This window comes from Hippocampus zosterae, chromosome 13 (genome assembly GCF_025434085.1).
Source record: "Hippocampus zosterae strain Florida chromosome 13, ASM2543408v3, whole genome shotgun sequence".
In the NCBI taxonomy this organism is placed as follows: Eukaryota; Metazoa; Chordata; class Actinopteri; order Syngnathiformes; family Syngnathidae; genus Hippocampus; species Hippocampus zosterae.
In genome coordinates this window covers 6,447,054-6,471,527 of record NC_067463.1, presented here as the reverse complement: position 1 = coordinate 6,471,527, position 24,474 = coordinate 6,447,054, and the positions used below count along the sequence as shown (strand labels likewise).

General features: G+C 43.1%; 1 protein-coding gene and 1 pseudogene across 1 annotated transcript; both read left to right on the top strand.

Moving 5' to 3' along the window:
• The first annotated feature begins 1,565 nt into the window (after window positions 1–1,565).
• Window positions 1,566–2,846, top strand: LOC127613883 (beta-1,3-galactosyltransferase 2-like; annotated as a pseudogene).
• Window positions 2,847–6,551: 3,705 nt separating this feature from the next.
• Window positions 6,552–24,474, top strand: LOC127613880 (vasorin-like). The gene is made up of 2 exons (XM_052085164.1): window positions 6,552–6,874; window positions 21,259–24,474. The coding sequence occupies exon 2, from the start codon at window positions 21,281–21,283 to the stop codon at window positions 23,405–23,407; it is 2,127 nt and encodes a 708-aa protein (XP_051941124.1). The 5' UTR covers window positions 6,552–6,874; window positions 21,259–21,280; the 3' UTR covers window positions 23,408–24,474.

Below are 24,474 nucleotides of genomic sequence, written 5' to 3'. Positions count from 1 at the left end.
ATAGCAGAGGGCTCCTTAAATACAGAGTGTAACTAATCATAGATTGGCAGCAGGTGTGCACAGAAGTCCGCTAATGCCACCTGCTGGCCAGACTGACACAGAACCGTGACACATTTTGTCTTGAAATGCTGTTGGCATTTTAATGATAAGACTCTTATGAACACGTTAAAGTGTTGTTTGACCTCTTTTTAAGTGTATTTGAGCCTGTTTAAAAAATATAGTGGGATTTCAAACATTTCTTTTGGAGTAGTCCAATTACTTCACCTGGTTTGGGGAATTTCAAAATAAATGTGATTGGACAATATTTTTTTTCCTGGTAGACAGGAGGATAACAAACAGGCTTAAATACTATGTATACTTCAGTGTTAAATGGGGATTGCCAATATAATACAGCCATGAAAGACAAATGTTTAGTTGGTGACAAAAACCTTTTTAAAAGACTCTTTCAGCATGCAGAGTTTGCCCCGTGCACTGTTCAACTCTCAACTTACTTTCCTCTCTTAACCACACAGTGCAAACATGTAGTGCATTGAACACACAGCCTGTCAAGGATGTTTTTTGGAATGTGGGAGGAAACCAGAGTACCCGGACAAAACCCACGAAAGAGTCGGGGAGAACATGCAAACTCCACACATGGAGGCCGGAGGTGAAATTGTACGTGTGCACCGTGAGGTCGACGCGCTAACCACTGGATCACTGAATTTTCGGCCTTTCATGTATAAAGGATACAAAGTGGATCTCGTGAAGACATTTTGTTTCTTTCTGACCAACGGCTGGAATACAAAGAACAGCAGTCTTTTTTTTTTTTTAACCTCCTCCATGCCGTGATGGCGTCATACCTGAGCCCCTTTGGGCGTGTGACAGTTTGAACGCACACTCGTACATTGGATTGGATATAAACTACACCATTGACCAAAGCAAGGGAAGAGGTGAGACGAGTGCAAGGTGGGGGACAAATTTAAAGACTTTACCCTTGGAAGACCGTAAAAGAAGTCTGAGTTGGAGTGGACTCAAGAGGTATTGACTGTTTTTTTTTTTTCACTGAAACTATCAACCACTTTTTCATTATTTGTGTGGAAGGTAAAATACTGCTTTGTACACGGTTGGCTTTTCGCGAGATTTTTGTTTCTTTATGACCAATGGCTTTAACATGTGTTTTTGAGGATGACGTCGATTCTGATAACAAAGAGAAACATAAATAAATAAATAACTAATCGATGACCAAATAAGTGTCAAACTAATTAATCCTTTCGTGCACCCCTTAACCTAATGACATGATAAGATATCCACTGTCGTAAACGCTGTGCCTGAAAGGGTTAAAAAAAGAAACAGACTCATATTTAGCACATTCATGTTCAATATTACCGGCGCTTTGTCCTTTTGTGTAACTTTACAGCCAAGAGGCAACAAAAAGTAACAATTTCAACACCCCATTTAAAATGCCATACAAATGAGAATGGAATGGCTGACGATACAACATGCAATTGTGATACACGCGTCTTGCGCAAATAAACGTGCGGCAATGAAGGACAAGCCCCATGACACATGTCAATCCCATCCATGTACTTAACCCTTTCAGGGACAGCGGCCACTACAGTGGACAGCTTATTGGCTTACCAGGTTATCATTATTTATGCATGAAAGGTTCATTTGAATTGTGTCTGTTTTCCAGAAGACAGCTCAAGTCCCTGTTCCTGCTTTCGTTTTCGTTTTATTACATTTGGAAGAACAAGTTGCTTCTCCGTCAGCGCTCCTGGTGGTTGACGGACGAGACCCATTATGCCAAAGCCCCTCATAACCGGGTCCATCCTAAGCTCCAAGTCAAACTGGATGAGAACAATCCTAGCAACATGGGGAACGCTGGGGGCACGCAGTACCACCTGGCGTACCCGCAGAACTATCACTTCCTCATGGATGTTGGCGACGTGTGCGAGAGTTGTACGCCTTTCCTGGGGCTGATCGTTCCGGTGGAGCCTAAAAACATTGCGGCCCGGGACGCCATCCGCAGCACGTGGGGCGATCTGCACTACGACTTGATCCACAGTGACTTCGGGGACACTTACTGCAACCTAAACATCAAGACCATGCTCATCATGGATTGCTGGCCACGCGCTCCCCGACGGCCGCCTACGCCATGAAGATCGACTCGGACATGTTTCTCAACATCGACAACCTGGTGCCGATGCTGCAGAAGCCGGACATTCCCCAAACTGACTACCTGACCGGGCACCTCATGCGGAACTCACCGGTCATTTGCATTAAGAGATCCAAGTGGTATGTCTCAGAGGAGAAGTTCCCTGATCGGGTATGCGTATGCGTACTTTACGCTTCGGGCATGGACTACGTGTTCTCCGGTGATCTGCCCCGCAAGTTGGTGGAGATCTCTAAAAGAATCAAGCCCTTCGACATTGAGGACGCTTATGTGGGGAATGTGCATGAAGAAGCTCGGACTGGCACTCACGTCGCCGCCTGATCCCTTCCAATTCCGAACCTACGTCAATAAGTTCGAGCGCTGCACGTACTCCAAGATCATGACCTCCATTCTAGAGTCCCCAACACAACTGATTGATTTCTGGGGGCAGCTCAAGCTGGCGCCTGGACCCCCATGTTAAGACATTTGTTGCTGTGTTTAGGTTCACTCACTATTCAACTATCCGCTTTGTCAAGGGTGTCAAATCCCACCAAATTACTTATTCATTGTAAACATTTACTTATTGTTGTGACTATTCAAATATTAAAGCATGCTGTCGATTGCAAATTTCCCCCACGTGGGACAAATAGAGGTTATCTTATTTCACTTGATTTTCACGATTACTGTAAAATGTCTCTTATTCAATTAAGTTGGCTGCCAGAAAATATGAATAAAACGGGAATAAAAAGTCCTCCGTTGCATTCATTCTTCGTCAGGCTGCACCGTTGTGGTTACTCCTCTTTTGTCCACCAGAGGGACCACGAGGATCACAATTGCACGCTTCCAACTTCGGAGGGGAAAGCCATTCTCGACATTTCACACGTCAATGCCCAAAATAACCATCCATTCATCCAGCCAGCCTCACAAACCGGTCTGTCGTGTGTGTTAATTCATCTAAGACCACCACTATTCCGCTACATTTATAGAGACCATCAACACTAGAGAAAAGCATAACTGACACCGAAGACCTGGGGCAAATTTGATTGACAGAGTAACACCAAAGTTGAAACCTGACTTAAATAATCAACTTAAATGATTTTCACTGTCTTCTGAGGTTCTTTTTTAATGGTTATTTTGCGAGCTCCATCTTTATCACTCAAGTTGTCTCGACAGTTCACGCCGCTGGATCTGAAAGGCCAGGATGAGGCATCCTTTGTGCGTTCAAACAATAGCAGATAGCCAAAGAATCCGCAATATTTCCGAGGTGTGCAGGAATTTGTGAAAAAATCGAAACTACTTCAGTGCCTTTGCCGTTTTCACAAGTTTATCAAGAAAAAAAGTGCAAGGGGTTTCACGATTAGGCAGGACCATTTATGCACTTGTGTCCGCAAAGTTTGACGGAAATCGATGTAACTCTCAGTTTTTTATGACGCCGTTTCTGCCTTTGCCTCTATGCAAAAATTCCATCTCAGTAGGCTTAAAACAAAAAAAGTGGGCCTCCCTCCCGTGGCCGATAATGAAATTACACCCAATATAAACGACAGGTTGGTGAAAAGCCCGCACTTTTAAAATCAACGTTTTAAGTGAGAATTCTATGCAAAAATTCCATCTCAGTAGGCCACCACCATTTAAGTATTGCCTGTACTAAGAATGTTTACAAATTTAAATCGACAGTCGCTTTAAAAATTGAATTTTAAGCATGATTGTTTCAGCATGGGAAGCATTTCACACACACCGCAACTATAAAACCCATTTTGTATTTTTTAAAAATCGCTTCATTTGATTTTTTAAAAAATATAAGTGTCTTAACCGGTATTGATCAAATTATATGAATATGACCCGAAGTATATGAATATACTTCAATTAAGATTATGCATATTTTATTTTTTTTTTACATTTCAGTTTTGAAACACTTCCATGAGTCGTGTGAGAAGTAAGACAAAACACATCCCGTGCTGAGTACACAGATAAACGCATCAACGCGTCCCCTTCTCATCGTGTTTACATTCCACTGCGAAGGGAGGTTGACATTTTGGGAGCAGCGTGAAAGAGAAAAGTGACGCTTCTTCGAAAGGCAAGTCATTTCCGCTGTGCTGGGTCTGTAGGTGTAAAAAGCACGATTGTAGCGGATGACATGTAGCAATTTTCAACAAAAATCAGACAGGGCTGAAATATTTCCCATTGTTTTTCTTCTTTTAAATTACCACCGTCTTAAAACAAAAAAGTGGGCCTCCCTCCCGTGGCCGATAATGAAATTACACCCAATATAAACGACAGGTTGGTGAAAAGCCCGCACTTTTAAAATCAACGTTTTAAGTGAGAATTATCAGAGTTAATTGTAATTTATCGCTAAACTCATCTGACTTGACCCAACAAAGTGACCCAAACCGAATCAGGGACAGAGGTCCAGACCAAGGAATTTATCCTTAGCATAATAGCATCGCCTATGTTTTTTGGGGCAAACACACACACACACACACACACACACACACACACACAACAAATTTAACAAACAAAAAAGTATCCAGTTGCCTCGATTCAACTTTTGCTGATTACTGTACCAAGACCTCGATGACTGAGAATGTACGAACCTAAGGGGAAACAAAATTTTTCTAGCAAGCACGTTGGTATTTTTCAGTGACATCCTGACAGTCAGTTAAACAGGACTGGGGCAATGATGCTATTTGGCCAACAAGACATTAACATGGGTTTTTATCAGAGGTGATTGCTCCAAGACTGCAAGGGAAGCTCAGCTTCCCCTAAAATGTCAAAAAATACGTGATAAAATATATGTGTGTACGTCATTGACTAAATATGCGCTACAACGCGCTCAACTTTGGTTCCGAATCAGCTTTTTATTACTGGTTGCGACGCGACTCTCTTCTCATTCATTCCCACATCTTCACTATGCTTTAACCTGTGGACGCTGAGCGTCTACATTGCAGACGCGGGCGTCGAGAGAGTAGTCCCAATGCGTTGAAACGAGGCGAATCATTGGATAAATGCTGGTTTTGTTCCGCCCATCGGACGCTCAGCGTCTCTGGGAGTCGATGGACAGTGGGCGTTTATGGGCGGGCTGGGACGCTCTGCTTTACTGCATGATGATTGGATGATCTGTCTGAGGCGGAATCTATTGATTGACAGCGAAATGAGCCAATCATCGATCTTTTGGTGTTGCCATCCGTGGGAGCATTTTTCAATTCCCATTCTGTTCTGAGTTGAACTGGAGGCTTCTTCCAATTATCTTCGCAACACTCTCTTTGTTGAAAACGACTCGTGACAAATTAATCTTTTGTTTCTGGTGGGGTTCATTGTAATTGCAATTGTAATTGTAATTGTCAGTCTGCTTGTGTTCGCAGACTGACTTATATCACCACAGTTAAGACCCTGGAAGAGACGCCTTGTTCAAAATAAACAGACATTTTATGATGTAGGCCGAAATTGAGCTTCCCATCCTTGACAGACCAGCATCCGCCACTGGTTTCAATGGTGTGAATGGAATGGTCACCCATTTAGAGAGAACACCCAGCAAGTAGTGAACCAACAGGCAAACAACTCAGAGGACCCATTATTTTGTTTGACCATATGTTTTCCCCACGTTAACAGTAAGTGCAAGTGAGCCCCGTCTCTCGTAGTGCGATTCTTCCCATGAGAAGTTGACACTTTTTTTTAAAATTGTAAAGCAGCAGAACAAACACCGCTGTTTGTTTTTACCCGATCCTGTCAAATGTTCCTCTTTCTTCGCACACAGACATGCGCATACACACACACACACTCAGTGACGAGTTTATTAGTATTTTTGGTATGTCGTATTTGGCTTTATTTTATTACAGTCTTGGCATCAATAAACACGTAGGCACAAACAAATAAAGAGAATTACATCATATGTATTTACCATCAAATTATCTATGCCTTTCAAAAATCTGATTGCATAGTGCTAACATCGCGAAACGCCTTAGCCGTGCTAATGACTGCTAATGTCGTAGGGGCTTAACCAGCAACCGGTGTTCAAATATAAACAGTCAGAAAGCATATAGACAAAAAAAAACCCTAACAAACAAAATATTCACAGGCATATATTCTTTATCCTCTGCAAAACCGAACAAATATAACTACAGTTTATTGAGCCATTGTGGCTATCTTCGTGTATTTATTATGAATGTATTATTCAGTTCAGTTCAAGGTGTACCTCGCCTATTGCCCCAAGACAGGAAAGGCTCCAGCACGCCCACGGCCCTCGTGAGGATAACAGATGAGAAAATGAATGAATAGATGGATGGTATTATACTGCCCCCTGGTGGCCAAGGCGCATATATCATCACAATATGGTGTCTTTTCCCAACTCAAAGCGAGAAAACTCTGATTTATAAGACATTTTAAATGAAGCGAGAAGCTAATGCCGTCACGTTGCTTCTTTTTTTAAATCCCTTTTTGTTGAGTGTTTTTTTGTCTAATTGTTGAGTGCGCACATATTGCAGTTCGGGACTGGAGAGGCAGGTAGTCCCCGCCTCGCCTCTCCTTTTGTGCACCTCCTCCTTCAAGTGTTTCCCCGTGTGTGGAGTGGAGGCGAAACACTGCCGCAGTTTGGATTAAGACACGCAAAGAGAATAGACACGGGGCCGGATCGTCGTGGAGACTTTCCGCGTGAACGGACGCTCACCGCGGTTGTGTTTATGCAGAAAGTTTGGATACATAGTTTGGACCCGAACATATATCCCGCTTGGATTTGATTCGTCGTAAAGGGTAAGTGACATCTCGCATTTCACACCCACGAACCATTCACACATGTGTCGTCGTGCGTGGAAATGAAATACGATTAGCCTGAGTGAGAGATTGTGTGGGACGTGGCCAGAGTTAACCTCTTACGGACACTCGCATTACTGAACCCGCTCTCTGAAAGTACCCACCTTCTAAAACCATCACTCGCATGACTGAATTTCGCTCAGACACAACTGAAACGCTCTCACTTCACAATGAAACAAACACACTACCAAAATGCGCCCATACGCATGAGGCTTTTTATTTTTTATTTTTGCAAATATAACACCACTGATATGCTATCCCAGACTACTAAAACCTCTCAGGCACACAACTGAAACACTCGTGCACTCCGGAGTTTTTTATGCTCACATACATTACTGAAACATTTTCATATATCTTTCCATCTCTCTCGCTCTCTCACGTGCACACACGGTGTGTCCACATTTGTGAGAGGCTCAGCCGGTTTCCTGTGCGCTTTCTACATATCCTTCATTTTGGGTTTGGCTACCTGACAACAAGGAAGAAACATTCCAAAAATCAAAAGAGTGCTCAGACAGGCACAACAACAATAATTAATAGATTTTTAAGAGTATATAGTTACGAAAAAATGTATCTGTAGATTTTTTTAATGATTTTTTCCCATATATTACAAATATTGATTGTTTATCAGTGTTTTGTTTTGGTTTTTTAATCATGAGGTTTAAAAATTGCAATATTTTGATTGGCCATCCCTCAAAAAGCAGCAGTGTTCTTGGACTGATTTCAAACAATAATAAACTTAAAACTACACAACGATGATAAAATAAAAATAAAATCGGATGTTTAAAAGCAGTCAGGTTCTAGATCGGGTGTATCAAAGCAAATCCTCCACCACAAAAAGACAGCGAAGAAAAAAAAAGATCACAAAGATTTGGAATGAGGAATTGGTATGACCTCTTGGCTGGATTCTCATTCCAAACCTGTATGGTTACTTGGATATAATTCAAAGTCATTTGGATTCCTGGTCCGAACAAAAAAAACTCAACTTCTTGGACAGCATTCAAAGCAATACGGTTATTCAGTTAGCAATCATGCTTTCTAAGCAACTACAGAATATGGCTGACCACGTTGACAACTTCTAAATTGATAGACAGTACCAGAAAAGCACCTTGATGATTGGCCGACAAGCTAACAAGGAGCATGGACTCTCAAACGTCAACAAAGTCATGCCAGGAAGCAGAACCTTAATGAATGGGCCTCCATTTCACCAAAAACAATCGGCTTCTTATTATGACAAGGATCTGAGAAGAAGAAGAAAAAGAATCAGAAGGCTGAAAAATGCAAAGAACTCAGAGGCAGTTAGGCCCAGGCACAGAGAGAGAGGAAAGCAAACATTCCTGACTCGCTGCCTCAGCAATTTAATTAAGTTTTTCTTATTTTGGAGGGGTGGTAGTGAGGGGCGTGGCGGGGGGTGGGGTGGGGTGGGGGGGTTCCATGGAGATGGAAGATGCTGCGAGGGCCGGCACCTTGAGAGTTTTGGTAATGTTTGTGGGAGCCTTTCAGTTGTGTGTGCTGGGGGGGGGGGGGAGGGGGGGGACCCAAACAGCTGTAGGTGCTACCATTTCAGTACTGTATGAAAGCGAAAGCATTTCCAGTAGTGAGAGAGAGTGTTTCGGTAGTGCGTGTACAAGCAACCCCCCCCCCCCCAAAAAAAGTAATATTGTGCGCAGGAGTGGTTTTTGAATGTGACTGCTTGATTCAGAACACAACCACCTTCCCAGTTATAGGAGGGTGTGCACAATTGTGCAACTCCATTATTTATTTAAAAAAAAAACATTCTCAGTTGAGCTGCTATAGAGTTCATTGGTGAAAAAACTTTTGAAATGATTTATCTTGTTCTCATTTTTTAAAAATCACAAACATCTGACATTCAAAGGGGATGTAAACTTTATCAACTGCATAAGATCGGAAAAGGTTGGTGGTCCTTTTGACAGAGCGGTAAACTCCGACACGCTTCAGTCAACATCTTTTTTTTGTTGTTGTTTTTTTGCTTTGAAATTAATGGGATTCTTTCTTTGATACGGGGCAACTGGAGTTCAGTGGCAAAGGCGAGCCTGCAGGGGCCAAACATATTCCCCGTCCCAAATGTGGAATGAGGTCGAATCGTGCTGATTTGTTTTCAGCGCGTTTCACTCGTGTACATTAGACTGCACTGCACTCGACTGGCGTGTCCCTCCACTCCAGCATACTGAGACAATCAGCTCCAACGTGATCCATTTGTCTGCATTCCACTGGTCCCACTCACTCGCGAGGCAAAAAAAAATAAAATAAAAAAATCATTTGGTGCTACTTTGATCATTATAACTTTGGCATTTCCTGCAGGCTGCCCGTTTTCACCATGTCTGGGTGATTCTTTTATTTTTATTTCTTAAGATGTATTAATTTGCTCTGGGTTATGCTTGGAACATTGGGGTTGAACCCCCCCAGGTTCTTTGGTTTTGGCTCAAATATTGTGGCTTGCAAAATGCTTTAGTTGGACAAGGCTGTGTTTAATCATTATCCTAACGTTTTTTTTTTTTTGGTTTGTTATTACAATGACTAACATTACAATTTTTCTGTCATACTATTAAGCTTGTATTTGTTTTAATGATATTTTTTTTATCAAACTTAATTCTCACAAAAAGACAAAGAATGAACTCATTTCGACTCAATGAATGAGCAAACTTGAAGTTGGGCAATGCAACAAAAAAAAAATCCATCCATTTATCCACTTTCGAATCCGTTCATCCTCACAAGGGTCGCGGAGGGTGCTAGTGCCCAGCGGTCTTCGGGCAGTCGGCGAAGGACACCCTGAACCGGTTGCCAGCCAATCGCAGGGCATGCACAAAATATTTCAAGTTTTATGAATGAGAAAATTGGCTTCCCCACATTTTCCAACGAAGAAATAAGAGTTGACAGAACTAAGTGTCCCTTGTATTGTCCCTCAACTTCACAATATGAGTAAAGTCAATGCAGCAAATTGTTTGGGAGAAAACAACTTGCTTTCTTTGCGATGCTAAATCACCTTGTTGCCATGAACATCAATCGTTTATATTTTTCAAGTTGTTCCAACTTCACCCTTTCATGCATCAATAATGACAACCGGTGACCTGAAGCGGTCCACTGTAGTAACCGTTGTCCCTGAAAAGGTTAAATTCCCGTTTCAGGCCCCAAAACATGCATTTTTTTTCATGTAGCGTCCCGAATTTATCCTCATAACATTTCAAATGTACAACTTTTTTATTTAGTTATTTTTTTAGAATTGATGGTAATGTAGTGCATGTTGTCCTTTTCCCCCGAGTGCCTAATATGGTTTCAGGTTTCAATGACAACAGGCTCACGTTGAACCTTTTACAAGTCATCTTGACACCTGAGGAATTCTAGAAGCAAAACTACATGGATGAACCCGCACCTCGGCACGCTCACCAGAGGGGAACTTTTCTTCCCTTAGAAGTCCCCCACCCCACCCCGCCCACCACCACCACCCCCAGGGAGCCTTTAGGGCTCGCTACTCTTTTTGTAAGCCATGAAGTGTGTCTCCAAGTCCCCCCCCCATCCCCTCGGCGCGTTGTATAAACACAGCGCTTCAGTAAGAAGGTAAAGAGCATGACATTTGTAGAAAAAAAAAAGCGCTCGCCGTGAACATTCCGCAGCGGTACCAGGAGACACCGGCATACAGAGGTGCGGATCTGAGCTCTGGTGACATTATTATGAAGCTGATGTCAGCAGTTTGTCTCCTGCTCAGTGGTTTGTTTTTTCTTTTTTTAGCTTCACGTAAAAAAAATAAGACTTAGCATCATAGTATTAGCTACAAACTAGCCACTTACAGTATATGTACTACCATATCTACCCCGCTGCATACCTCCCGACTCACATACCAACATTCCTTTCCTTTGCACCGGTCCCCAGTGGACCGATACCGGTCCGTGGGTCATTTGGTACCGGTCCACAGAGAAAGAATAAATAACTTACATTACTTCCGTTTTATTCATTTCGGAATCTGAAAGATGTTTTATTTTGAAAAATGACCGGATTCTCTTACATCTGGCTTTAGCAGTGGGGTCAAACATACGGCCCGCAAGCCAGAACCGGCCCGCAAAGAGGTTTGATTAGGCCAGCAGGATAATTTAAAAGTGAAAACATGCATAAAGGACACATTAATATTTTTTAAAAGGCGCAATTCATGGAGTATCCGCTCGGGGACACATTGTTTTGATCAGAGAAAAAGACAACAGCAGCCTCAGTCCGTCACAGACCCAACACAGCAGACGCGATCAATAGCACTCTCACATTTACACATTTAATAGCACTCTTAGTTTGTAAGGTGTAGGGAGGGATTACTTTTAGATTTGATATGCACGTGTAAATGGCTTAAAACATTTCTTTATAGATCTCGTTTAATCTTAAAGTGCATGACTATATTTTTCAATACCATTTACTTGTTAAAGTTTGTACAATCAGTGGGATCAGTTGCAATGCATATATGTGAATGATAAAAGTAAATTGCACATTTGTCGAAGGAAATGTAAGGTGCTTCATGAAATGTTTTGTAAAAGATATGTTCATTTAATTTCAACATTTTCCTCATGTTCTTGTGCTTTAAACCAAAACAAAGGAAATGCATTATTTTGGTTATTTATAGCAAAGTATGGTATCATTTTAATGGTCCGGTCCACTTGACAACAACCGAGACCATATGTGGCCCACCATTTGAAATGAGTTTGACACCCGTGGTCATATCATATTATTTTGTTGCATTTACCTGCCACACATTAAAGGTCAGTCCCTGAAAATATCATCTGACATTAAACTGGTCCGTGGGGAAAAAAAGGTTGGGGACTTAGAGGACTTACTAAGCCCACCGAGCTATCTTCCTACCTACTTTGACTTTCACTGATGTTTTTGTAGCACCATCATGAGCAGTTAAGCTACCTGCATACCATGCATACCTACCACCTACCTACTCGAATGTTAGCTGTAGTGCCACCTCAAGGTTACCACAACATTGTTTCTGTATTACCCCCGCAAGCATGTGAACTTTACTAAAGGCTTTATACTGCAAACGACTTCAGATTTTCCAAGTTGTCCCTCCAGTCAGATATGAACAAAACTTGGGAGACAAAAGCACAGAGCCTCTCTCACCTGAGGCGACGTTTGCTCAGTTATCCCGTCACCTCAGTTTGGAAAGTGTGACACGCGTGTCTGTGTAATTTACACTGCTGTCGTAGAAGCTGCTCCTCTCAACACCCGTTGTGCCTTGCAGGTGTTGATGGGTCACAACCTCGGCCTTTCCTGCCTTTTCTCAGCCCAGAGGCCGAGGGTTCTCAAATTTTTTGGTGCCCTGGGGGGAGAATTTATTTATTTTCCACCCGCTCTCATAATCACAACGGCATTAAACCTCACTACCTCCAAATGCCATTAGGATTTATCTTTGTTTATCCAATTGTAACATGTATTTGTTACATATTTTGATCCATTTTTATGCTTAAGAAAACATTTATGTCTGAATTTTTTTGGGTGGGAGGGGGCTTGTAACGAATTAGGTCATTTACATGGAAAACGCGTCTCAACTAACAAAATTGTCTAGTTAAGGAATTTCTTCCACAACCAATAAATTTTCTTAGTAGAGGTACCACTGTATTATCAACATTTAGACATTTAAGGAGTCTTATCCCAAGTCACGTAGCAAGGTGGTGGACCCTAAAAAGCAGGCAGGAGGAAGGAGCCGGGTGTACTTGAAAGATTAAACCTCAGAAAATGAAATCCAAAACAAACAAAGTCCAAAGTATCAAACAAAACACGTGACTGAAGATAAAGCATAACAATTAAACAATGACCAAAGGCTGACTGAAACAAACATGACAGTAGCATACAAACAATGACGGGAGTCCTTTTAGAGCCACTAATTACCTAACGCCCAACAGGTGTGCAGCTGCAGGGGAGCCCTACAGTGCCACCTGTTGGTCCCAAACCGAACCCGTCCCTCCCCAAAAGGAAATCACGTCACAGCTTTTGAATTGCCCAAAACTAAAATAGATAGGGATAATTGGTTAATCGACAGGTAGGTTCCCAAAAATAGTTTTGAAATGATATGACAGAACTGCTTGCAAATTGTTTTGTGGACAACCAGAGTTTGCAGAATCTTTGCCAAAGCCCGCCATACGTAAAAGGATTACAAAGCCGAGAAAATGCACAGTAGACATAATACTGCGGCAACAACATGTGTAGAAAAGCATACGCACATCGTTGTCAGTGTCGCATGCTTCGCTGCGGGCCGTCTGGGGATTAGGAGGTGAAAAGTCACCGCTTGGAGAAGAAGGGAGGGGTGCTCGCAGGGAGGCGGATGAATCATAATCACATCATCCAGACACCAAAAAAGAAAAAAAAAAGCGTTGCGATATTGCCACAGCTGCTCTTTGACTCAAGAAGTTTTAGATGTATTTGAATGAATCATCTGCATTGATTAATTGAAAAAAAAAAACACTTTCATGAACAAAACAATTTTTCCCAATTACTGTTGATTAAAAATGATTGAAGGATGTTTGATATTGTTTAATGATTAAAAAAACCCAAACAAGTAAACAAAAATTTAGCATGATCACACAAGACGAATTGATTGATGGACTCGCCAACATATTCACCTTTTTGAAACGGATTCAGTCAGTCATTGTTTTCCCACAGTAAAAACTGATGTTTGTCCAATTTTGATTCATCACAAAAGATAAATCAGTCTGCTTTCATGGAGAGAAGTGTGAGAAAGTGATGACTTGATTATTGAAATAGTTGCTGATTAACTTGCTAATCAAATAGTTTAGTTAATTAATCGATTTAAAGGGGAAAACCACGGCATTCTGATTCATTTTGCATTTGTGAGTTAAGCAGTAAAGTCCACCCGTTTAGGAACATCTCAGGCGGCGGCCATTTTGCCACTTGCTCTAATGCTACCCTTTTAAACAGGTTAGCATTATTTTAGCCTCCCAATGTCATTGTTGTCATGTAAGGCCACAAAAGGCTATGAGACCAACATAAAGATTTTTGGAAGCAGATCTCAAAGTGGATAAGTACACCCCCCCCCAGCCTCCCAAAAAACACCCTAAATAATCATAAACGTAAAAGGAAAACATTGCCCGCTACTGGCCTAGCATGCACATTACAGCATTTTCTGTATGACCAGTAGTTAGAACCATGTGTTAAAGTTTTATGTCGTTTCGGCGCCGAGGAACCAGAAATGTTTTATTGCACATGTTCTGCAGCTTGTGTGGTATGTGGACATCTTGCTCACAGATGAGAGCGAAATGCCACGTGAAAGAGACAACAAACAGATCCAAACAAGCGGGACGAGCGATTAGCTGAGAGTGTTTTTAGTGTGCATGTGGCCCATAAAGCATTAGCTTTATGGGCCACATGCTAGCTTTAGCTTTAGATGGGATGTGTATACATATTTTTTTTTCTTTTCAATATATTTTTCATGTTATGGGGGGGCCATTCCCCCCTTTATTTATTTATTTTTGTGTGGAAAATGCTTACTTATTGCTTAAGGTTTAATCAGATTCTCTCCCCCCCCCCCCCCCCCAAGAACTTTATGGACCATTTACCGGATCCTAGACACTTGGGTTAAATGGATTAGGATGGACATTTGTTGGCGTACCTAATGAAGCGGCTGGCCAGTGCATATTTCCTCTGACTGGGCCGTTTTCCTCTTTCCGCGCACACACTGGCCAAAGTTATGCCGAGCGTAGCCATAGCCTCTCGCCAGACCGAGACGCTCCAAAAACAAACACACGCCATCCAAGACCGGCGGTGAAGCAGAGGAGAGTCGCTATGGTGACGGACGATTCAGTGTTGGGCGTTCACTCATTCGCAGATGGTTCTTGTTGGAAAGAAAAAAGATTGATGAGACAGTCGTGGAAGCCGTAAAAGCTTTGACCGTATATCTGTGTTGTCTTTTGATTTACACGTTTTTTACCAGGGGCATGAATGACAAGACTTGAGTCGCCAAAACGGATTGATTAAGGAACTGTTAAAAAAAAAAAAAATAAGGATTTATATCTGCATGGAAAAAACAACATGGTCAGAATTTGATCTCAACACGCGATGTACACATGAGGCAAAAAAGTGTTTTCTTTTTGCTTTTTGAAGGCATTTATAGTCAACGAAGGCTGGTGCAAAAAAGCCAAGGAGAAGCAGTGCGACCATGATTTTTAAACCGCGTGAAAACAAACTGTATTGAAGGCACGTTCTTTTTTTTGGACACCCCTGAACAGAATTAATCGTCCTGGCCTTTGGCGCCACCGCCACTGGGGTGTCATGTTCTCCAAAACTGATCACATGCACGTTTATTGCTTGTTACGATTTTTTTCTTCGTATTCTTAGCTATTTCCCCCACGGACATTGAAGGCACCGTAACGCTTGATGCTATTTTTAGTAGAGCGGAACGAGTGTGCTTGTCTTTTTAGATGTATATATATATATTTTTTGAATGAGATTGAACTTAAGGTATCATTAAAACATGAGGGGGCTGAGGACTCGGAAGTGCCTGTAAGTTGTAACTGCGATAGCATTGCAGGCGTGCTCGTAAGGGCATTTCACTGGGGCGAGACAGCATTTCAGTCGTGTTTTAGTTGTGTGCGTCTGTGAGTACGGCTTCGGAGTGAGTGAGTGTATTTGTGAAATCATCATTCTGAATTGCTTCATCCTCACGAGGGTCGCAGGGCGTGCCGGAGCCTATCCCTGCTGTCTTCATCAGCAGGCGAGGGGACACCCTGAACCAGTTGCCAGCCAATCGCAGGGCACACAGAGACGAAACAAGCATCCGCACTCACACTCACACTGAGGAACAATTTAGAGTGTTCAATCAGCCTGCCATGCATGTTTTTGGAATGTGGGAGGAAACCGGAGTACCCGGAGAAAACCCACGCAGGCCTAGCCTCACACAGGAAGCCAGAATCGAAACCTACGCCTCTGCACTGGGAGGCAAACGTGCTAACCAGACATTCACTGTGACACCGCTCGAAAAAAAGTTGCGTCAAAAAAAGACAACAATGTGGGTCCAAAATGGATGGATTGCTACTTGGGTCAACTCAACCCAATTTATTTTTATTTTTTTTATAAACCAACCTGACTTTTTGGGGGGTTTGCTCAGATCAGTCAATTTTTTTTTACCCAATTTGGTTTACTTCTGACCCATCACACACACACACACACACACATAAATGACGATACCGCTGCTAGTTCAAAGTCTTTTGCATCTCAATGTGTTTGTCACCCAAGAAAGCCGAAATGGCTTCCAAATTTGGCTACTCTGGCGGACGCAGTACGAGAAGGAAGCCGAGTGGTTTGACACGTCTGCTTCCACACTGTAAAAGATAACAGCGTCGGTCCTCGTAGGGGGCTTGGGGGGTTGAGCAGCGCTTACAAAGGGTCTGACTCGTATGATCTTTTGCAGAATGAAGCCATTGTTTTTCTACGAAGCAGTCAAGGTCGGCAGATTGGAAAGCCATGCAGGCAACGGCTCTAATTGATTCCAGAATGCGTGCGTGTTTACTTAACTGAAGGATTTGTGAGGGGTAAAAGTAAATAGATAAGTGACTTACGTAAACATACGCCCCCCCCCTCCCACCCCCACACACACAGGCATACGTACGTAGACATCATTTAATCTCCTTGTGAATAAATGGTGTCATACTCATTTGCTGAATAGTCCGTGGATGAGCGTGTGTGTGTGTGTGTTTGCACGTGTCCCTATAGTTCTTCCAAGTTCTTGTCAGCCATAAATCCGCCGACACTATTGGACTAAGGCGTTCGTAACGAGGTGATCCAAGCAGTGGGGCACACTTTTTCGTTTTTGCGTGCATGTGCATGCACGTGTGTGTGTTCACGCACATCTGGTTGATTTATGTCAGTGTGGCCAACCCCCCCCAAAACGGATTTTTGTCTTAAGGGGATCCACAAACTAGCCGGACTAATTAGATTCTTTCACTTGCAATGTAATAATGGGTTGTTATCGTAATAAACCAAGAAGCCATTTTCCTCGACTTTCTCTATTTTATTCTTCAAGGCTATAATTTAATTCACTTTGTTTTAAATATCATTATTTCGTTGCTATGTCCAATCGGTAATTTTAAAGCATTAGGAACATACCATTAATGCCAAAAAAAAAAAAAAAAAAAGACGCTCATGTTTGTTTTTCATAGGACAGTGCTGAAATGTAACTTAAAATGGCGAATAGCATATTATTAGCAAGTCCGTTGTTTGTCGCTGCTCAAGAGATTTGGTTTTCCAGTCAAATGTCAGTTTCGCAATGTTTGGGACTTGTCGGAAATGAAGGGGAACCAAGCAACTGAGTAAATTGTCGCTAGCCAACGGTCAGACGACTTTGTCCAACAGGGCTCGAGGGACGCAACAAAGGCACGAGATAAATAAATAAAAAGGAACAACGTGCCAATTTGTTCTTTTCTCAAAAGTGAGAGAAATTCTCATGATTACCAGACCTTGGTGACTGCAAAGCCATGTTTTGAAAACAGCTCAAAAGCTTACATGTGTTTAAATTTGACGTATATGGAGTCAGGCGACTCCGTCGGGGAGATTTGATCCATTTGGGTCTTGTGTGAACGGGCCTGACATCACAGGCTGTTTAATACTCGATACAGGCCACGTAAACAATGTTATTCGCGTGGATGGTGGGAGGAAGTCGAGGAAGGTTTACTGTCTGGAAAACAAGTTGAATTAAAACCCCAGTGTGACTCTTTGCTCAAATAACTACTTGACTGTAGGTGCGACACTGTTTCCAGATGGAAGCAGCTCATTGAGGAGAGTGCAAGGGGAAAATTAGCCTTGCGGTCGCCTCAAGGTAAAAAGATTTGGTGAAGATCTGTTGCTGAACTGCGGTTCTAGAACAACAACTTGGTTGATTGATTGCCTCGTTTGGGAAGCCAGGAAACGAGGAGCCAAACAGTCCGAACTTGGCCGTTCCCAGTTTTTAAGTTTTAGCTCTTTACTCTTTAACATTTTGCTCACAAAGTCCGTAGTCAGTCAGATGCTTTGTGCGCTGCACTACTAGCCCCGTCCCATGGAGTGCACCATACCATGTTCGGATGTATGAGCTAGGGATGAGTGAGCACCAATATCAGAGTATTAGTCTGGGGTCGATTCCAGCCTTATTTTTTAGAGACCGGGTACTCACAGAGGCTGCCGATACCAGCCACCGATGCTTCAAGATCTGACATCGAGTCAGTTCTCTTTGGGAGTGGTTTAGCGCTATCCACTGGCAAATCATCATGTGTCAGAAATAAGGGTTCTGTTGACAATGCTTTGTCATTGTGTGAAATGAAATTTTATACATCAAAGGTCATCCTCTCTAGGGTCATGGATGTGCTAGAGCCTATCCCACTTGACTTTGGGCAACTTCAGGCTTCACCCTGAAATGGTCATCAGCCAATCGCAAGGACTGGAAGGTCTTTTTCCAAAGTTTTGGTCATCTTTCATGTGTATGGGAGGTTTGACACGGTAGTCAAACCTCCCATACACATGAAAGATGATTTTCTGCACTAGAAGGGCGCACCTTTCTTAAAAGCTCACAGCGCGCTTTAAAATCCGATGCGTCTTGTCATTACGGTAATATGTCAACCGCAAAATGGCTCCTTGCGAGAGACATGCTTACAACGCAGAGTTCAAACTTAAGGCGATTGGGTTCGCAGTTGAACACGGAAATAGAGCAGCGGCAAGAGAGTTCAACGTTATCGAGTCAATGTTATAACTTGCTGTTGGTTCAGTGAACTGTGCCGCCGCTTTATTAAATATGTTTTACAGACATCTGATCGTTGCTATATAAATCAGGGTGTAGTGTAGTGTTCTGTTGGCATTCCCTTGTGTGTAGCTCCATCTAGTTGATGCATTGTAGATTGCGTCTTTAAATGTGGTGCGACCAATATATGAAAAAAATTACAAAATAGGCCATTCATTGAAGGTGCACCTCATAATCCAGTGCAACCTTTAGTGTGGAAAATACGGTCGTGTAAAAATCTATGTGTTTTTTTTTTTTGTCTACGCCAGGTAGTTGCTGTCCCAGTGTCAAGAAAGTTACCTGTTCGATGATGCAGGCACGTTTTTGAATTTTCGACTCATTATCCTGTTTAGGATTGCAGGTCAAATTTAGCTAATCCCATATCAGCAAGAGAAGAAGTGTGCAACCTGGGCTGGTCGTCAGTCATTGACAGCGGCCATATTGACAAACAACCATTCCCAGATACGGGCATTGGCCAATATAGAAGTCACCCACGTAAGGACAGGGAGAAGATGCACATTGGAAGGAAGATCTGAGCCAATACTCAAGTAAGCAAAGGAAAAAAATAATGCCAAAACAATCTCTGGGATTGTTTTGGAACAAGAAGTCAGAGAAGTGTGAGGCTGTTGCCAAATGCTTTTTGGCAAACTTGCATGGGGCTTTTCATTTGCTGTTGCTCGTAAACACAATTGGCTCAGAGGCAGCAAGGTATTAAGAGGTGCGCCCACGAGCCCCTGCATTCCATACGTACTGATTACACACAGGAGCTGGTATCACACTGGCCTCTATCTATCGAGGTGTGTGAACTACTTTGTCGCCAATAAAGACCCAGACAAGGGAAATGGAATGAAATTTGTATATATATATATATATATGAAATTATGTCTCTCACCACGCTATTGTAAGTGTCTGGTCATCTTAATATAGACCCCAATGCAGTTGTCACTGCAGTCTAGACAGCAGTTGTCAAGTGAGAACGGCCCTACACAGGGGATTGAACTTTTTTTCTCCTTTAACAGTACTTGCCTCATGATGCAATTAATCAAACGACAGAAATTGTGGATTATTGACCAAGTATTTTTTGATCTAAGACAACACAAATGCTAAGTAGCAACACTTGCCTGCAATACATGGAAAAAAATTTGAACCCAGAACCTTCCAACTGTAAAGCTGACATGCTTACCGCTAATCCACAGCGTTGGTCTGGATTGACGTAAAGCGCCCTGTACTGTATGATGTTGATATTTTGTCAACCACGCTTCCACTCCAGTGTTTGGATTGCACAACGACCAGGTTGCGCATTGCGCTTAGACAATTGCATTTTGGAGCATTTTTTAAGAGACCACGGACCTTTTTCGGGATAAAGTAACAGGATATTCCATTTATGGGAAGTTGAGGGGGTGGAAGTGGGTGTTTTTTCCCCTCCCCCTCTCAGAAAAGATGAAGTAATCTCCCCTTGGACACATGTTCCCAAATATAATTTATGGACCCCGTTTTTGCACTTAAGTACCTTCATTCCTTACTTTCCCCCCCTTTGTCCCTCTCCTACCTCTGTGCAGTCGATAACGGATTCCCAAGCAACGGGAAACGTTTGTGCAACACACATATTTTTACGGTTTACAATCTCCAAGGCCCCTTTTAACCCTTTCATGCACCCTGTAACCTGATAAGATGTCCACTATAGTAACCACTGTGCCTGAAAGGGTTAAGGATGATGCAACCGGGGTGATTTTTACATCCAGTTCACCTCTAACCCAACTTCTTCAATCCTCTTCATGCTCCTCTAGGAATGCCGAAAAAAATAAACCACCGACATTATACAGTCTCCAGCCACCTGCCGAGATTCAACCACAGTAGATCTTTTGATGCCTAGGCACCACATGACCGAAGAGAAACATACAAGAGAATACGTACTGTGTTTCAATAAGACTTGTGAAAAATAGTCGCTACCTCCTCATTTTCTTTTGCCTACATCCTTTTCTCCGTCCCGTTTAGTATTCTTCCCTAGCTAATCCCTCTAGTCATTAGGAGGACAAAGCAAAGGTTCATGTGGCTGTGTCGCAACGTGAGTGATGGCTCCAGTGCATTGTGGGTAACTTAATCCAGCTGTGATGGCGATTGCGCCTCGTCTGCTGTTCACCGTGTGGCTGTCGGTCTCAGGTATGCGTGCCGATCTGCTTTGCGTCACGTCAGCGGCCACATTTCTGTTTGACGTTGCAAATGGCAGAGGCTCCATGTGAACGAGAAAACTGTGTCACATTTAATAAGGACTTTGAAAAAGTAGGAACTGGCTTTGTAGGTCTTCTTGACAGATTCTTGGCTTCGGGTTAGGTGATGCAGTCAGTCAAGAATTCCTTACAAAAAAAACAACAACATGGCTTTAAAAAAGAAGGTAAAGGATATAAAGTAGGACTCAATTGGAATTAAAATAAAGATTGAGGGTCCATCTTAAACAAACACCTTTACAAACCACCTGTTCATGATTTATTTCCAGTTTCTGTGGCCAACCAAAGACACAAATCAAAATTAACACCTTCCTTTTGTCTGTTTCCGTTTTGTCTTTCAGAGTTCCAAGCCCTGGAATTACCATGTTGTTTAATCTCGTGCTCCTCTTCCTCTCCTCAAGTCTGGTTTTATCCATCGAGTGCCCAGAAGATTGTACTTGTAACAGTCCAGGATCAATATTCTGCATCGTTCGACGGTCCACCACTGTGCCCCGGGTTCCATCCAGCACCATCAATCTTTACATCTTCCAAAACGGCATCAATGCTCTGACCCAAAACGACTTTGTGGGTCTTGGAGACTTGGATTTGCTAGATCTAAGCCAGAATGAGCTGAGAGAGGTTCCAGACGGTGTATTCAAGATGCTGTCGAAGCTGAAGAACTTGGACCTGTCCTCCAACTTCATCACTCACATTTCCAAAGAGAGCTTTTCTGGCTTGGTCCAGCTGGAGAGACTGTATCTCCACCAAAATCACATCCAGAGCATCCAACGAGAAGCTTTTGAAGGTTTAGAAATGCTACTGGAACTCAAGCTCCAAGGGAACGAACTCATATCTTTGCCGTCTCTTAATTTACCCAGGCTTCTGCTTCTAGACCTGAGTTACAACAACATCCCCACCTTGCATGTCTCAGACCTTCAGACACCCCACTTAGAAACCCTGAAAATGGCGTCTCTCGGGCTTGTTTCTCTAGATGAAGATCTTGTTGCTTTTCTAGGGAACCTCCACGAGCTAGACATCTCCATGAACCAACTCACAGCGGTTCCCCAAGCCCTAAAGAAGGACTCCCTAAAGGGCTTGATCAAGCTCAATCTGGCTGCCAACCCACTGGGTGAGCTCAGGACAGAAGACTTTCAGAAACTCACCGGGCTCCAAGAATTAGATCTCAGTGGTCTCAATCTTCAGGGCTTTCCCCAAGACTTTTTCCAGTCTTTCCCCAAACTTGTACATCTGGCAGCAGCTGAAAATCCATTTAATTGTTTGTGCCCCCTCGCTTCGTTTGCGGTTTGGCTGAAAGAGAAGAATATAAATCTGGGGAGGCTTAGGGAGACCAGGTGCCACTTCCCTCTAGCTAATGCCGGGAAGATGCTTTCAGCACTGGACCACACAGATTTTGGCTGTCCACCGACCACAACTTTACTGATGAAATCACTCATGGGGAGTACTCCAGCGCCACAGGATCCTACGACATTCCAAGAAACAACCCATACCAATGCAATTCCTCCTCCTCCGCCACCACCAAGTGAACAAAGCCTGGACTCAAAAACAGACCCGCTTCCATCAGAGGTTACCGCCTCTCCAAGCTTCACTAGTGGGAAATATGACCAGCACATCTGTCCACCAAATATTTGTCTCAACGGTGGCATTTGTAACTTTGACCCAATAGGGCAACTGGGGTGTCTGTGTCCTTCAGGAACATCTGGACTCTACTGTGAAAATGTCGACAACACTACGGAACCACCAAAACCTCTGGGAACAGAAGTGTCTGTTGAAGAGTCCACGCTTCGTGCAGAACTTGATGCCATCAGCTCCCGCCAAGTGACCTCCACCTCTATTCTTCTCGATCTGCACCTCTTCATTAAGACACGACCAAATATCCGTGGCATCAGGCTGACCTACCGCAATCTCTCTGGCCCCGACCGCCGCCCCATTATTTTGAGCGTGCCGGCATCCTATCCGGAGTACACCCTGCGTGGACTCAGACCCAACTGTACCTACTCCGTCTGCGCGAGCCCTCTCGGGGAGAGAATGACCACAAGGGCAAACAGCTCAGTGGAGACGGGGTCATGTACAGAAGCTCGGACGGCAGGGGTTCCTCTGGCATCCTTAGAACCCCGAGTGGAGACTCAAAGCTCACTCATGAATACTCTCATTCCTGCAATAGCTGCTCTGGCACTGGTGCTGGGGTTGGCATTGGTGGTCTGTCTGATCATCTGTCTCCGGAAGAAGAGGCAGCGTAAAGCGGGAATGGAGCTCGAGCTGGGTCCTGCAGATCCTGACGATTCAATGGAAGTGGACGGCATCAAGGCATGTCCGGAAGATGGGGGAAACGGCCCACTACCCCACAAACAGACAGAAACTGACCGTTGTCACACTCGACAACCAGCCACATCGTTGCAACAAAACGGCAATTTGGACTATCAGGTCCCACTGATGGAAGGCCACTCCCCCTCAAATAACAGTCGATCATCCCTAAAGCCATCGTATTTTTAAGATGCAATAATATATGAACACTTTGGAAGCCCTGCCCATCACCTGCGTAGTGGTTTCAGCATTCTGAGGTTTTGTCACAGTTTCAATGCGGCACTTTTCCTTTGTTTTGTAAGACGATACCACTACTGACTGGAATGACGATTCAGACAACAACGAGTCGCACTCACATTTGCAGCATGTTGGAAATGAGCCTAGTCAGGACGGGACAACAAGCAGGCTGCAGTTTTCAAATGGCTTTGGATGGTGAGAAAAAAAGCCAATCAAGTGATGTAACAAAGTGCAATTGACAAGAAAAAGTCCAATCGGAAAAGTGCCATTATTTTTAACATGGACACAGCCTTTGATAATGGTTTGTTTTAAAACTGTTTCTTGTTCAGGAAACATTGAATGAGTTGTAAATCTGTTGCTGGACTTGGAAGTGAAACTGGAGGGAAGCGCAGCTATTCATGATACAAAAAAAAAATACATTTGAAGTTTGACACAGCTGCATTTAAATCAGAAACTGAAGAGACTCTGCTATTTACTTTTCACCGTTTCCATCATGGAGTACGACTGATGGTCTGATAAAGCTTTGAATCATGTCACCAGACTTACTGATGACATTTGTGGATCGAAACTTCCAAGCATACCAAGTGTATTCTGTCAAAATACCCATCTCTTCGCCCAGCCGATTGCTTTTGGGTTGGATGGCAGCTCAAAGGCTGACGGACTCAACACAGAGGCATCGGGTCTGTCCACACGGCCGTGCCGTGGACAGGAAGGCCGGTTTGTGTGGCCGATGTTCCGATTCATTGTTGTTGTGACATTGTTTTCTGTCAATTAATTCAGTTATTTTGCTGTTAATTGTGATTTGAAACGATACCGATTTGGATAGACAAAAACATGCTTCCTACGCATGATTGTCAAAATTATTTGCGACGGAGGCTGAGATGAATGTCACTCGAGAATAGCATTCAGGTAGCTGACAGTTTGGGACAAAACAATATGTTCATCTTTTGTGTGTGTGTACAGTGGTACCTCTACTCACGAAATTAATTGGTTCTGGAAGAAATTTTTTAACGAGAAAA

What these genes read in the sequence shown, in the direction of transcription:
- LOC127613880 (XM_052085164.1), top strand. Translation starts at nt 21,281, where the DNA reads ATGTTGTTTAATCTCGTGCTCCTCTTCCTCTCCTCAAGTCTGGTTTTA.